Here is a 16777-nt window from a genome sequence, read left to right as displayed (position 1 = left end):
AAGAAGAAGGATAGAGGTCTCCGTCCATGCATAGACTACTGCATTTTAAACGACATAACAGTGAAGTATAGATACCCTTTACTCCTTGTGCCAGCCATCCTCGAACAACTACGGAACACTAAGTACTTCATTCGATCTGCGTCTATAACTTGATCAGTGAAAAACAGCTTTCTCCCCCACTACTGGACACTACAAGTATTTAGTTGTCATTCAGGCTTTCCAATAGTCTTTCTGTGTTACAAGCATTCCTCAATGAAATCTTCCTGGACATTCTGAATCTACATCTCATTGTCTACATTTACGACACCCTCGTATACTCACCAGACTTCTCTTCCCACGTAAAACACATCAGAGCAGTCCTCCAATGCCTTATACAAAACCAATTATACGACAAATTGAAGAAGTATAAGTTTCATCAGACCCAAGTCTCCTTTCTGTGCTACATTATTTGTTTCAGGGGGTGACCGTGGATGATTAAAAGGTTCATGCTGTTGTCCACTGGCCTCAACCCCTAGACACTGAAGGAGATGCAGCCAATCGGGGATTTCCCAATTTCTACCGGTGATTTATTTGGTACAGCACCACGCGGCTCCTTCACTTCCCTTTCTAAACACTCAAAGTCAATGCCCAGGACATGCTGGACCCCACGCTGACCACCAACTTCCACCAGGACCACCCAGACTAGCCTGCTCCCCAACCACGGGGAAAACCTTGGCGTAGAATTGTTCCTTGCTTCAGGTGCCACTCACAGGGAGGGGGCTCTGTCATTAACCACGCCTCTGTGGCTCTCTCCAACAGCCACCATAGCTAACCCTCTCCCTAGTACTAACCATCCAGAACTACACCCATCATGCCTTCTGGCCCTTGCCTGTATACCTTGACCTTGATCATAGCTACCTGCCTCGACCCTCGCTTGACTCTGTTCACGATTCTGTCTTTGTCTCTGATTTCCATGTCTCTGTTGTTGATCTCCTGCTTGTCTGACTATTCTCCTTAAACAGAATAATTTTGATGCTGCCTGGTGAAGGCATTTATAGTGAGTAATGCACTCTGTGGTCGTCTCTTTGCCTTTCTCTTTGCCTCACTCTCAACTGGAGAACTCATCGTGAGTGCAGCCTTTATTTCCTCTGCAAGACTACTGAAGTCTGAATTTTATATACTATCCTAAAATTGCTCACAGAAACCATATTATTAAAGATTTTCAGGCTGTGATAATATTCACATATCACACACTGCCTGTGATCTATTCCACTAATTGCAGGGGCCCCTAAAGGCCCAACTTGAAGAAACTGAATCCTTTGATTTTAGAAATGTAATTAATTAGTTCTTCCCTAAATGTATTCTTTTATACCCCCCCTTTTCACAGACAAGGCCTAATCCAGACTAAAATGTATGTCTGAGCTGTTTCAACTGAAGGAAACTTGCACTGACTGATCTTAAAATATATCAGTACCTTTGTTCCATCTACCATCTTCCATCTTAGACCAGTCATGTTTTTAGAAAAAATACTTAAATGTCCTAATTGAACTATGGCCTAATCCTGGCCCTCTCTGTGTAACCATAGGGCTTATTTTTGAAAAGTACTAAGTAACAATTTACATGTGAAAAACTTGTGCTGTATAGTATTTCAATGAGACGTATGCTTTGAGTGGTTTAACAAACATCAAAACATTTCAATTTAAATGTTTTTTTATTCATTCAACTTTGTGGCTTGTTCCCAAGATCTGCAAAAGACAATGCACAATGTGATGAGTATTAACTACATATGGAAATTAATTATATTAATAATATTTATTATATTAGAACATATCATCATTAAACAAAAATGTTACCTGACTCATCTGGCAAGATAACTGGCACTGAAATGGAGGGCCTTGCAAATCTCCTCCAGTGCAAGTCTCCTCTCTTCCAAACCAGCTTGGATTGGGAAATGGTAGGTGTCTGCCAATAGGAATGGAATCTGATTGGTCTTTTAGGCATGATGGACCTGGTTCAGGTTGACGCCAACCCTACTCCTCCATGGAGGTTGTTGTTCAATGCAGTTGTTCCAAGGATTGACAGTGCCTGCCGGAAATTATGGTTTTGTAGCTTCACCTCCTCTAAAATATTAATTTCCTTTATCAAAAAAATGTCTTTGTTTAGTTTTTTTGTTTCAGCCATTTTGCTAGTGACTCCACCTTGTAATCATTAGCTGCATAATCTCACCCCTTGCCGCTGTGTGGAAATGCCAGCAAATGGCGCATAACACACATAGGGCTATCTGACGGAGAGACGCAAACGAGTTTAAAGCAGAGTCCTGCATGGGTCCTGTTTGGTAAACGTGCACCAACAGAACAACCGATCCATTATTTAACAGCAGCACTCATTTAATTCTGTACCAGACCAGAACCGTTTGACAGACCCCAAGTCGAAATTGGGGTCACACAGAGCACACAGAGAAAGCAAACAAACACAAAACAGTGCAGGGGTGTGACAATTGTAGAAAGATTGGAGATTAAACATGCTTAATAAAACCATTAAAATACATTATTACTATATCTGCACTCAGAGCCATGAACAAAAAGAAATGAATAGATTTTCAAACAGGCTAATAAAAATGTGCCTACTAATAACAACAATAGGCCAATAACAACAACAACAACTGCTCGTATATCAATCTCCATGTGGCACTGTAATAGAATTTAGCACAAGCTCATTTCTGTTTCTATTTTGTGTGCTAATAGCACACCAAATAAAAACAGAAAATTTTGCCATTGAAACAAGTCAAACAAGAGGTACAGTCTTTTTGCCTTTAGGGGCGTGATAGTCAATTGGCACATTTATCAACGTGCAATTGTTCATATGATTAGATTGATCGGTTTCATGAATCACACGTGCACTCTGTCAGAGTTATACGGATCAGCGCTCGTTTCTCTCGTTAAGGCCAATTATGTATATCGTGGCAAGTGTCCCAAGCTAACACCAGCATTGCCTTGGAAACGGGACGAGGAAGACCTGCGCGCACTTATCACGGGCTGATCGGCCACAGCTGGAGATCGTCAACCCAAGGCCAGATAAGCCGTGTGAGGCATAGTTCAGACATAATCTCCAAAAAGCTAAGACTTAATATGTTCTCTCCCTTGCATTCCAGAAACCAGCATTGTGACCGCTCAGCCAAGGTCCCCCAAGGAGAGCACCTTCTTCCTATCCGTGTGTTCCTTCATCACCGTGACAATATATATTCTTTGTATTTTTTATTTACCATGGTGTCATACTCATGTATTTTATAGTAAATGAACAGCGACGCTAAGGTTCTGAAAGGGCTGTAATTGTTTGGGTGATCACTTTGCTTATATATTTGCTAATAAAATGCAGCAGTTATGATTTGGGTCCATGTGTGATTACTTTATTCACCCCCCCGGGGCCATGTGAGGCTACCATATTCTTGTTAAAGTTAATTCTTGGACTAGTTTAACGAACTATTGCTTTTGTATCATTTGAATTTTACTGTCTACCTTATTGCTTGTACTGTGAACTTTTGACCATAAAATGCTAGATGTTTTTGTATTCAGAGGGTTTGATTTTTATTGGTTTACATATTGTAATTTTGTACAGCTTGATAAAAATGCCTTTCATTTTGAAATTATTGCTTTGTTACATTTCATTGTTTTTTTCAAATGCTTAGTCTTATGCTTAATTGACTTAATTATAACATTTCTAGCATTATATTTTTAATGTTTACTCAAACAACAATGTATTATCTTACTGTAGGGTATTAGAGAGAATCAGAAAACTTTAGATTCAATCAAATCACTGAAACTTAAGGTGTTGAATTCCACAAAGAGGCCCAGGATGGGACAACGTCATAAATTTGCCCATGATTCCATTTTGCCTGCCTGATGCAAGCAGATCTTTTTCCACAAGCCATCTTGCAGCATTAACACTTATTGATAATCCCAATTTAGGAAGGGGATTGTCAATTTTGGGGCAAGAAACCAATATCAATGGCCAAAAACATAGCACATCATGAGCATCACATGGGTACGATAATTAAGTGATTCGAGTTTTTTGATCCAATAACAAATACATGATTGAGAAGGAGGAAGTCAACTAGCCTTTGCAGTCAATTGTACATTCTGCTAACGTGGCCATTTGAGAGGTTTTGTTGAGTCTGGAATAAAGCTGAATTCAGTTATCTAAATACCAAACGTCCAATAAAGCATTAAATCAATTTTATCTATTTCAGTGTAAATGACTGCACTTAACATTAGTCAAAGGAATTTTCTGAAAAAAAATGTTTCATGATTTTACGTGAAGTGTTTTCTAGGCAATGATTACCAGTGTGTTCTAGTCAATCATTGGCTTTTTTTATATAATTCCTCCTCCTTTAGTTAAATAAATATAGAGTAGACTCTTATCAACATTTTCAAAAACACAAGGCAATCCTGAGTATCCAGGTAAGACAATATGCTTAATTTGAATTGCTTTTTTAATTTTTCTCCATTATTATACAGAGTTAAAATTACAATAAAACATTATTTTAAGACAAAATTGAAAAACATAAAAATTATAAATATAAACACTTTAAAAATATTCATTTCATTTACAGTGAAATCTAATTTAAATAGTCAAACACTTACCTTAGCTGCATTAAAACCAGATTTTCAGGATGTCTCTTTTATATTATATATATATTTTCTAAATGATTAATAATAATGGTCCATTCTATGTCAAATACATTACCTCAACTATAAAGTTTGCTGTCTATAGACTGTACAAATGTATCTGCACTCAACGATGTGAAACATGATGGATGATTATGCAGAAATCGCTGTTGTTGGCATTGGATGCCATTTTCCTGGAGGTAATTGTCAACAGTTTTCATTATTTTTATATGATTTCAGCCTAAATTATATTAACATGGTATGTTCTCATCGGTTTTAGGCGAGGGACTTGAAAACTTTTGGAGAGTCCTCCTTCATGGAGAGAACTGTACTGTTCAGATACCAAATGACAGGTTTAATCTCTCTCATTGGTACGATCCAGATGAGAGTAAAGTAGGAAAGACAAACACAGCAAAGGCAGCACTCATCGAAGGGTAAGACTTTAATTCATTTACTTATTTTATCAAGGGACAAAGTGCAACAGTGACAGCAGCATATAGAAACAGAACAGAGGTATAGCATGAGGCAGGTTCTCGCTTGCCTCTCCCGAAGTCACTGAAGCAGGATTCCTCAAACCCAACCCTGCAGAGCTGAGCTCAAAATATGATCAGATTCACCTACCAGTGACTCTGAAAACTTGGATTAGCCTGCTCAGTTGTCTTAATGTGAATATTAATTTTAGTAAAACATCAAACATCATTGAGAGCTGAACAAATGTTTGTGGACATATGAAAGAAAGGCAAACTGGTTTGTAGAACGTGAAGACGGTAATGCTGTGTTTGGAGTTGTTTAATTAAAATTGCAGATGCAACCAATTTATTCAATGGAGTATGGGAAATGAAGTCCAACAGTAGTGTAGTGCAGGAGTTCATGTGGTGAGTTTCAGAGTGTTACTGATCTACTTATAGCCTTGGCCATCTTTGTGGAGAGCAATAATTCTAATTCTCAAATCCTCAGATAGTTCTTTGCCATGAAGTGCCATGTTGAACGTCCAGAATTGTACTCAAAGCCCTAAATTTTAACTGCTCTAATCTAAAATACACATTTGTATGGTGAACAGGACATGTGGGTTTACATAGTTAAACAAAGTATAGCTGTTATCAGTTTTGTTGCCAGCTCTTTTGACAATGTTAGCTGTATGTTGAGTTATTTTAAGACAGTAAATCTTTACTGTCATAGAAGTTGCACACCGACTAATCTAAATATATACAGGTTTCATTTGTATGGTAATGTCCCATGAGAAGATATGCTAAAATGGTTGCTGAAACGCGAGGGGTATACTCAACTGTATTTTAATATGGAAAAACGCAGATTTACAAAATGCTAGAAATTTGAGTTTGAATGACTGACAGGTTCCTGTCAAATAATACACTCAAATTCTTGACTGATGATGAGGATGTTACAGAACATCCATTAAGACTTAGGCAGCATTCTAGTATTTTTTTTTAGGTTTTTAAGATCAGGGCCATAAATGATTTTTCATAGGCTTTATGGACAGATAAGTTGTGAGTGAATCTTGAAGGAACAGCATCACATCCTCTTGAACCACTGTTTAAAGAATTTTTCTTCCAGAATCTAGCAGTAGGTTTGGGAAATTAAAAAGTCTATTTTTGTAAACAAAGATATATCACTTATATATAATTAAATAAACAAATCTATAGTTGTTATTAGTTTGGTATTGGTCAAATGTTCTGAGATAAAAATTATAATAGTTGAAATGTTGAATCGATGTGATTTGATATAGCCTTTTTTGCCAGTATAAAGGCTGATAATGGCTGAATAAAAACACAAGAATAATACTAAAAGAATAATAAGTATTATGTCTCATACCTGGTGGAGGTGGAAGCTTGCATATGTGTTTATTTCAACACATTTTAACATGATTAAATGCTTTAGTCACTTGATAGCAATGATTTAAACCTGTTTTTTTTGGAAGTTGGTCACTTTCGACAACTAATTGGGAATTAGGAATCTCACAAAAGAGACCAATCCACTTTGAGTGTAAACTAAACGAGTCAATGCACATTGGCATGAGGTTGCATCCAGAGTATAAACAGGCAACAGGTGCAACGCAAACTCAGTTTTTTGCTTCAGAGCAGAGGAGGCTTTGCTTCGGTCCACCCCCTAGTCCGTCAATCCATGTCCCTGTATTCCACCTCATTGCCCCCTTTCTGGTACATCTTCAGTGCTGCTTGTCCCACTTGGGGGATTACACTGTTTAAAATGTCACTGCATAATGCAAATGCAATTTTCAAATTCATCCATCCCTGAAATCGTGATCCCTGAGAATATCAGTACAAGTTCTTGCCCTTCAAGCTGTCCCTGTCTTGTTGCGTCTTCGCAACAGTTTTGGAGGCATCCCTGGTTCCCATGAGAAAACACAGTGTTTGTGATGACTGGCTCATATTTGGACAGTCATGGGATTAGTTGTACAAACACTTCTCCTCATTGGATTCCTCTGAGGAAGGACCTACTGACTGAAATTTTTTTTGAAGAATCTTTTAGTACACTTATTTGTCTGTGTCAATTCATTTAAGGCAATCTGGTTGTGAGGACAAGGAACTTGTCTTGTCTTGCCTTTTGAATTTTTTATTGTTTTAATCCCAAAAGCAATAATCCCATCGTTGCCCTTTTGTTCTGTATAGCTTGAATGAGTTTGACCACAAGTTCTTCGGCATCACTGATGCGGAATCGAGCAACATGGACCCTCAACACAAACTTCTGCTGCAGTGCAGCTACAGAGCACTAGAGGATGCTGGAATACCAATGGAAAAAGCCAGTGGAACAAGAACAGGAGTTTTTTTGGGTAACGTATTATCTAAATAAAAGAAAGTAACTTTTGATTTAAGTGAAAGAAACTGTTAATCACAGTAAAAAAAACAAAAACACACATGCGCTTATTGCATGGGAAGGACCTTGAGCAACCTGTGGTAAAGATGCATTGGTAAATAGCGACTCTGAACTCAAAATGAATTTGTGCTGTATTTTCTGGTGTCACAAATAGCACACAAGTTGATCAACTTAATGGTTGCCTTTCTAAACCCTGCAACTAATTTTACACTGAGCGAGGAACTTGTAATATGTATACCTGTATAACTATGTATAACTTGTAATATGAATATATTAAGTGTTTATGAATCGCAAAGCTAACATGTTTTGTGTTTTCAGGCCTAATGAACAGAGACTTTGAGCTGGCAAATGTGAGGTATAATCCAAAACACATAGACCACACCCATGGCACTGGTATCGCAATGAGCATTGCCGCCAACCGCATTTCATACATATTCAACTTCACTGGCCCCTCGCTGTCCATCGACTGTGCTTGCTCCTCATCTCTCGTCGCTCTTCACTTAGCTTGTCAAGCTATTAAACAAGGTAGTATTGATAAATATGTTTTTTTTTTCACACCTGATCTGGTTTAATTTCAAATGTGAATTTTAATCTGATACATATCCGATATCTGGACGTCCGATCTATATTTTAACGCACATATCCGATTCCCAGCAGAAATCCTAATGCGACCATAAAGACAGCGTTAACCCTTTAACCTTCACCCCAAAAAGGAGCTAATAAACATTCCCTCAAATTTATTAGTATCCTAGATAAATTTTATATAAAATAACAGTGTTATTTCTTCTGTGTGACTTCCTGAAGTTTGTAAACTGCTGTTGTCATTTGAAAACTGGAAATATCCAAACCCCTCATGGCAACAAAAAGACAGAGATGGGGCAATACAGCTATGAAAAAAAAATCTCTCAACTCTTCCTTTTGATGTATTTATTATTTATCCAAGTAAGCTTAACCATGCGGTAGAGATATTAAAGTTAATACTGGTTAATTTCACGGAGGCAAGAACTTTATATGTAAGAAATTGCACAAGATTCTGTAGCTGGTTTTAAGCACCTGCCCCATCATTGTATGAATAAAATGACCTGCTACTTGGATAGGATTAGGGATGTAAAATAAGGAATTTATATATGTGCAGCAACTACAACTAAAGCATAAATTCATAGAACTGTGGCAATAACTTCAAGATACATGGAAAAACCTGTGAGTAACCTTATAATTGTCTGCAGGTTTATCTTGGAAGAAATTCTATAAAAAAAGCATTTTTCAGTACACTTATTTGTCATTGTCAGTATATTCAAGGTAATCTGCTTATTGCCTTAGGTCGATATAGTTAATCTTTTCTTGCTTTTTACTAAGTTTTACTAATTAATCAAACAAATTATTAGCCATTAAGCTGCCCGCTTAATCTTTATTCTAATCAACAGGTGACTGTGAAATGGCCTTGTGTGGTGGTGTGACCTGTATATTGGAACCAACCATTTTTGTGGCTCTCTCCAAGGCAAAAATGATCTCCTCTGATGGAATAAGTAAACCTTTCAGCAATAAAGCAGATGGATATGGTAGAGGTGAAGGATGTGGGCTCGTGTTGCTAAAGCCTTTGAAAAAAGTAAAGAAATATTTGTCTCATTCAAACACAGCACTAGGGCAGCAATGTGTACCTTATGATAATAAAAACCGTTGTATTGTCTGTATTTTGACAGGCTCTCGAAGACCATGATCATATTTGGGGTATCATCAGCAAAACTGCAGTAAATCAAGATGGCCACAGTGTTAGTCCAATTACCAAACCATCCATGGCACAGCAGGAGGACCTGCTTAGAAAAATCTACTCAACAGAGACTGACCTGACTAGTGTCCAGTACATTGAGGCGCATGGGACTGGAACTCCAGTTGGAGATCCAATAGAGGCAGGTAGCATCTCAAAAGTCATTGCCAAAGCACGACCTCAGTTGTCAGGGCCACTCATCATTGGTTCTGTTAAGAGCAATATTGGACACACAGAATCTGTTGCAGGGGTTGCAGGGCTCATAAAGGTTCTTTTGATGATGCAGCATGAAACCATTGTGCCATCATTGTTCTACTCTTTGGAAAACTCTAACATAGATGTCAAATCTCTAAATATGAAAATCCCCACTACAGCTGAAAAATGGGTCAGTGACTGCAGAGCAGGGAGGTCTGCAGGAATTAACAACTTTGGGTTTGGTGGAACAAATGCACATGTGCATGTCAGACAATATGTGCAGTCAAAAAAGCCAAAAGCTCAGCTGACAAGCAAATCCCATCAGTACTTTGTGGTCTCTGCAACCTCTGAAAAATCCATAAAAAATATAATTGAAGATACGGCAAAACAGATAAGTGCAGGAAAAATATCAGATCTACAGTCTTTACTGTACACATCTGCATGTAGAAGAAGTCATTTGAAACACAAATACAGAAAAGTATTTCAAACATCGTCGTTGGCAGATCTGCAAGAGAAACTTACTTCTGCCGTGGAGAAAAAGGTTGTACCATCAAAGACGACCTCCAAGCTAGTTTTTGTGTTTTGTGGCAATGGTGTTACATATCAGGGTATGTGCAAACAGCTGCTTAAACAAGAGCCAGTTTTTAAAGAAGAAATCATGAAGATTGAAAGGCTGTTGCAAAGCTACAGATGTTTGAATCTGACAGAGATGCTAAAAAGTGAAAGTACAGAGCTGTCTGATCCAAAGATTGCCCAGCCTCTTCTGTTTTCTATTCAGGTTGCTGTTGTCAAACTTCTGAAGCACTGGGGCATCAATCCTGATGCTGTTTTGGGTCACTCTATTGGAGAGGTTGCTGCAGCTCACTGTTCTGGTTTGTTGTCACTCGACGATGCAGTGAAAGTCATACACTATCGCAGTTTTTTGCAAGGCACTGTGACAGGAGGGAAGATGCTGGTAGTCAGTAATATGGCCGTTACTGAAATCTTGAAAATGCTTCCATCTTATTCAGGAAGGATTTGTCTGGCTGCTTTTAACAGTCCACAGTCATGCACACTCTCAGGAGATGCAGATGTCATTGATAGGTTCCATCAGAAACTGAGCAACTCAGCAAGTGGAAAAGATTTGTTCCTTCGCATTTTGGATGTACCTGCAGCATACCACAGTTACAAGATGGATCCCATTATATCTAAAGTGAAAGAGAGTATAGGTTCTTTACAAGCATGTGATTTGGAGACAGAATTGTTCTCAACAGTGACAGGTGTTAGTTTGTGTTCTTCAGATTTTATTACCGTGAATATTGGGCAAGAAATATCAGAGAGCCAGTTCAATTTGAACAAGCTGTGAAATCTGTAGCTAAAAACAAAAAGAGTGTGGTATTTGTTGAAATTGGCCCAAGGAGATCTCTGCAGAGGTACATCACTGAGACGCTGGGGAAAGACTTTGCTGTGCTTTCCTCAGTACAACCTGATAAAGATCATGAGACAATGCTTGCAGTTGTTTGCAAACTGTTTGAGCTTGGGGTCAAAGTGGACTGGGAAATGTTCTACAAAGGTTTTGAGTCTGAACCAATTCCCTACCCTCGCTACCAATTTGATGATGTGAAGAGAGATGTATTCGATTCTCGTTTGCAGTTGATTGGTCCAACTGGCAACCATCCAGTAGTTACACAAATGAGTGAAGACAGTTCAGTGTTCACCTGTGATTTATCCTCTGAATCAGTGGCCTTCTTGCAAGACCACAAGCACAGTGGGGTTGCCATAATTCCTGGGGCATTTTACACAGAGTTGGGTTTAGCAAGTTTCATGGCATATGCAAAACCTAAGGTTCCACTAAGTTCTCTGCAGCTTAGCATAACATTCCAGAGTCCATACATTTTTACCCGGAATGCGCCAGATATAAAAGTACATCTGGATCCAGACCATTTGGAAGATAATACATGTAACTTCAAAATACAGTCTATTTCAGCACTTTATGCATTCGGCACAATAGAAGCAAACCCGGAAAGAATGCCTGAAGAGCAGCTCATTTCACTAGACTCTATTTACAAAAGATGCATGTTCCACATGACTACTGAAGAACTCTACAAGCAGCTAAGTCAAACAGGATTTGAGTATGGGTCTGTCTTCATAAATAAGGCAGATGTTTATTGTGGGGAAGCATTTAGAGAAGCTATATCTGTTTTGAAGGTCCCAAAGGAATTACTGCCTCAATTACATGACTATCATCTTCACCCTGTGGTCTTGGATTACGTTATGCAACTTGTTCCTGTAACTATAGGGCATGACCTATCAGCAAGACCCCAATTTCCTGCAAAAATTGGAAGTCTGACTGTATTTGAACCATTGGAAGAGGAGATGATTGTATATCTGAGAGCAATGCATGTGGCAGAAGATGGTTTTGACATATGTGGCTGCTTAGCGAGCAAACAGGGTAGAGTGCTGGTTGAACTTATTCATGTGACGATCAGAATGCTAGGAAGTCGTTCCCAAGTAGTCAATGAGTATTTCTTCCATAACAGCTTTAGTATGACATCTGAAGTGGTCACATATGATACACCAATTAAGGCACTGATTTTTTCTGACCAGGTAGGAATTTCTAAAGCTTTGCAACAGTACTTGGACTCAACATCTAGATATGTGCCTTCTTCATACATTAACACACTGCTAGAAGGTGGAGTTGAGCTTATTTTGTCAAAACTGAACATTTCAAGTGTGAAGAAAAGCTTCCAGGAAATTTTGTTTATGTGGGGTGATACAGACCTATCAACCCTTGAATCTGAGAAGGTCTTGAATAGCATGGCAGTTTGTTGTGAGATTTTCAGAAAGATTGTTGAATATCTCAGAGCACTTAATTTCCGAGGTGATATCAGAGTAATAACTTATAGGACCTCCGAGAGCATAGTGGACTACATAAATCCTGGGTTTGTTCTGTTAGGCATGACAAGAGCATGTGCAGCTGAGTTGCCAGAACTTTCATTTCAGCTGATCGACATTGGCTCTGGCACTTTTGAAGACATCAAAGCTTTGGTTCAGGTTCTCAGATCGTACCCCTGTGACAAATATCCAGAGCTATTGGTGAAGGAAGGCAAAATTCTTAAACCTGAAATCACCCACACACCTATGCCAACCATCTCTTCAAGAAGTGTCCACATGTTGCCTGATGAAGAAGTTTTTACCTTGCAAACATCTGACCCATATGTAATGACAAATCTGTCAGTGACTCAAATGGATAATTCTATTGAACTCAATCAAGGGAAAAATATTGAGCTTCGCCTCAGTAAAATCTGTGTTCATTCATCAGATTACTTTCCAGTCAGTATTTCTGACCTGACTTATGGTCAGACATTGTATTGGAACAAGCACACTACTGAAAACCATAAGCTCTTAGCCCTTGACTTCAGCGGCACTGTTACAGCTGTCGGTAAAGATGTCAGTAGATTTAAAGTCGGTGATCATGTTGTGTCTTGCTACCCTGTGGCTGCCACCTCTAAAGTAGTTCTCCCAGCAGCCGTTTGCTGCAAAGCAAAAAAGCTTTTATTCCTGAATGGCACCCCTTGCATCTCCTATATGGTACTGGCTTGGCAGATCTTGCACAAGGCTTTACCCAAGGCTAAACCGCAAAAGAAACTGGGTATTTTCTCAACTGTTCCTGACTCAGCTTTAATGAATGTGTTAATTTCCATTGCAAATAGATTAGGCTGGAACGTCAAAGTGAGCATGCAGGCTGATCAGCTGTCTTGTGACTTTAGTGAAGCTGTGGGAGCTGTTCTTCTACCTCCTTATACGCTAAAAATAATTGAAATGGCCAGCAGCATTAGAGGCATTAATGACATTGTTCTTGTCTTTGAAAATCAGACAGAATTTCCATTTAATGCTACGAAATTCAGAGGTACAAATGAGGAGGTCCGCTTCCATACCTCCCCATGTCCCAAATAATTCAAAAAGGATTACTGAAAATGCAAATGCCACACATCTACCGTTGGCTAAAATCCATGCATTTGGACAAAAAGGCTTTGTCTTTGGACACAACAGCTGTTGTAAAATCTCAAGACATTGATCTTATTTCTGTAAAAGAATCTGAATCATACTTCACATGCCAGATCCTACCCATTATCGTCCTGAATAGTGATGCCAAGAACCAGCTGTCTGACATACCCGTGATGCTTAAACCATGTCTGTTCCAGAAAAATTCAGTCTATATTGTTACAGGTGGTTTAACAGGGTTGGGATTTGAGACAGTAAAGTTCATCGCTCAGAAAGGAGGAGGGAAAATTGTCATTTTGTCTAGGAGTAATCCAAACCCTCAGACGCAACAAGAAATATGTCAGGTCAGTAGCCGCTGGGGTTCTACCATTAAGTCTCTGCCATGTGATGTTTCTGTTTCTGAGCAAGTGCACCAGACGATTGCTAATATTGAAAAGCATTTTCCATCCAGTCCCATCAAAGGGGTGTTTCACAGTGCAGTCGTTCTGCATGATGGGCTAATTGAACATCTTGACAAATCTCTTTATGAGAAAGTTATGAGGCCAAAAGTAAATGGAGTGATTAACCTTCACCGTGCTACCATTCAATGCAATCTGGATTATTTTGTGTGCTATTCCTCCATCTCTGCCTTCATTGGCAATGCCTCACAAACGAATTATGCTGCAGCTAATACATTCATGGACACTTTCTGTCAGTACCGGAGGAACACTGGGCTTTCTGGACAGTCAATTAATTGGGGAGCTTTGAATCTTGGTCTTCTGTTCAACAAAGTCCATTTCCAACGATTTCTGGAGGCAAAGGGAATCATGCTTTTGGAGATTCCAGAAATCCATGAAAGTCTTGAGCAGTGCCTCTTGATCAACAAACCTCAACAGGTCATTTGCAAATTCAATTTGAAAAATAACTGAATAACATATTCAGTCAGAACAAATCACTAAGAATGCGGTTGTTCAAAATCGGAGAGGAAGCAATGATTAAAACTGGAGCGAACATGTCTAGACCCGAGCAACCCATGACATCATCCTCACCACGTGATTATGTGAAGTTCTTGATTGGTGAAACAACTGGTGTTGAGGTGGATGAGCTGAATGATGATGTTCACCTTTTGATTTAGGCATAGACTCAATGTTAGCCATGACTCTGCAGAATCTTATTTTCTGTGAAAGAGGTGTGAATGTCCCTCTAGTGACTCTGCTGGATCCAAACAACACACTGTCAACGCTCATCAAAATGCTGGAGGAAAACTGTGAAGATGAATATCAGAGTGAAGATGAGAGCAACTCCACATACCTGTAATAGCAATTTTTATTTCTCCAAAGCAGACTTTATCAGACAATCATGACATTTTGATGTAAAATGGGTGTGCAGTACCATAGTACTTAATTAAACAATGCAATGAACTTAAGTTCAAGTTCATTCCACTACGGATAAACTATCTTGATTCTAGCATCATCTGTGTTAAAACCACATATAACTGCAATAACCAACTGAGGTTTTTCAGGTATTGTGTATAATTGTTTTTATTTAGGTTTTGTCACACTAGGTTTAAACACATACTAAACATACATTCCACATTTGTTTTCCTTGTCTATTTTAATGCACTTTAAACCAAAGTTGTATGATTGAAAATTTTTATTTCATAAGTGTGTAAGTTCATAATTGGTATATGTAGTTCATAATTGGTAACAGCAAAGAATGAACAAAGTCCTCAAAAGTCCTTGTAAATATGAAATAATTCACAATAATATCAGGAATTATTTAAAAGATGAATTATGAATGATGTTTAAAATAATGTCTACAATGACAACTGTAAACAGTTAAGATATGTTCATGAATTATTCATCGCTTGTACTTAAGGTGTAGACTAAGACTTTCTGTAGTAAATGCTAGTACTGTACCATGATGATCTTTTTCCAAGCAAATGTGGAATCAATAGAGTAAAAAAATATATATTATAATTTATCAATAAACCTACAAAGAGAGTAAAGAATGATTTGCTGTTATGACTGGGAATCAGATGTGACTGTAATCAGTGGTGTAGTCGTGCCTTGAGAAGTGGGCATACCTGTGTATATCCACCACTACACCACTGACTGTAATGATATCTTTGGGCACATAGCCAACAACCATTTTATCCAAAGCAAATCTGAGAAATAAAAATTACTTGCATTTTATTTTCACTTTGTATTTTATTGTACTCACATTGCCTACACCATTACCTCGCCCCAATCATCAGCACAGGACTTTGGTAAGTGTTTAGTTGTTATCCAAAACAGTAGCTGTAACTAGGCAACTTAATAAACATGACATTGGCCAATGAAGTTTAAGCACCTATTAGACAAGGTTAATGGAGACCGATTGGGACAAAATTTGGTAGACCTGTTTGACTCGTGGCCCCAAAGGTCTGTGAAAAATTTGAAATAAATCTGCCACTGGGGGTGGTATTACAGTTTTTGAGGGCATGAACAATTGCCCTCAAATTGAAAGACGTCCCTGTTCGTTTGGAGTTCCTGGATAATTATCAAAACATTGAAATTTAATCATTTGGGAAGTTTTTTTTTAAAAGTCTTTTAAAGGGGCCTCATGGGACTGATGTGTTGACAAAATGTGTTGGGGGGGAAATAATAGGAAAATATTTATAATATGGTGGTGCAAAGATGAATTTCCCGACCCTCCATCTACTCATAGACAGAAGTTATCTTTAAGGATTAAGATTGTAATCTTAGCGTTTGTGTTTTTGATTTTTGCATTATTTCGTTAAGTTTAAAGCTTTCTATAGATGTATTTATCATGTAATTTTTAATGAGTTTGCATTTAGGGTTAGGGGAATAGATTTGAATTGGTCACATGATTATGATGGGGACATGGATAAGCTAGAGGAAGAAGATCAGGAGAGCTCTGGTAATGAGCAGGAAATGTGATTCTATCATGCTCAAGACATTTCACTTTGGATTAAAATATGGTTTTAAATAACTTATTCTTATTAATCTTCAATATAATTTGAAGATAATACATGCACACCTGAAGGAAAGATCACCATGAATCCTAAGCAAGATGAGCAATTAACATTTCAAATGGCTGTATATCAAAGTATGATTATATTTTTGCAGAGCAATCTGGTACAACAAGTATTTATGCTATGTTAATGAAATATATGTTCGAAACTCTTTGTGAAAAGGTGGTATAAAGCAATTTTAAAATGTCCCCTTAGTAAAATACGATAATCCAGCCTGCCTCTTAAATATGTCGTAAATATTTGCACGGTGAACATGTTTAGATATGACTGTATTTCTCCCCACTTTATTATTAAACATCTTAAACTACATTACCCATATGTCTC

General features: G+C 38.2%; 1 protein-coding gene across 1 annotated transcript; it reads left to right on the top strand.

Moving 5' to 3' along the window:
- Window positions 1-4747: 4747 nt before the first annotated feature.
- On the top strand, window positions 4748-15556 carry LOC122331490 (highly reducing polyketide synthase PKS6-like). The gene is given in 10 exon segments (XM_043228930.1): window positions 4748-4843; window positions 4924-5077; window positions 7289-7449; window positions 7812-8018; window positions 8918-9099; window positions 9194-10742; window positions 10745-13366; window positions 13369-14340; window positions 14343-14537; window positions 14540-15556. Coding segments are annotated over 10 exon segments (6294 nt in total). The 5' UTR covers window positions 4748-4785; the 3' UTR covers window positions 14734-15556.
- Window positions 15557-16777: the final 1221 nt, after the last annotated feature.

This window comes from Puntigrus tetrazona, unplaced genomic scaffold, assembly GCF_018831695.1.
Source record: "Puntigrus tetrazona isolate hp1 unplaced genomic scaffold, ASM1883169v1 S000000001, whole genome shotgun sequence".
NCBI lineage: Eukaryota > Metazoa > Chordata > Actinopteri > Cypriniformes > Cyprinidae > Puntigrus > Puntigrus tetrazona.
The sequence above is the reverse complement of the archived record's forward strand: the minus strand, read 5'-3'. Positions and strand labels throughout refer to the sequence as shown.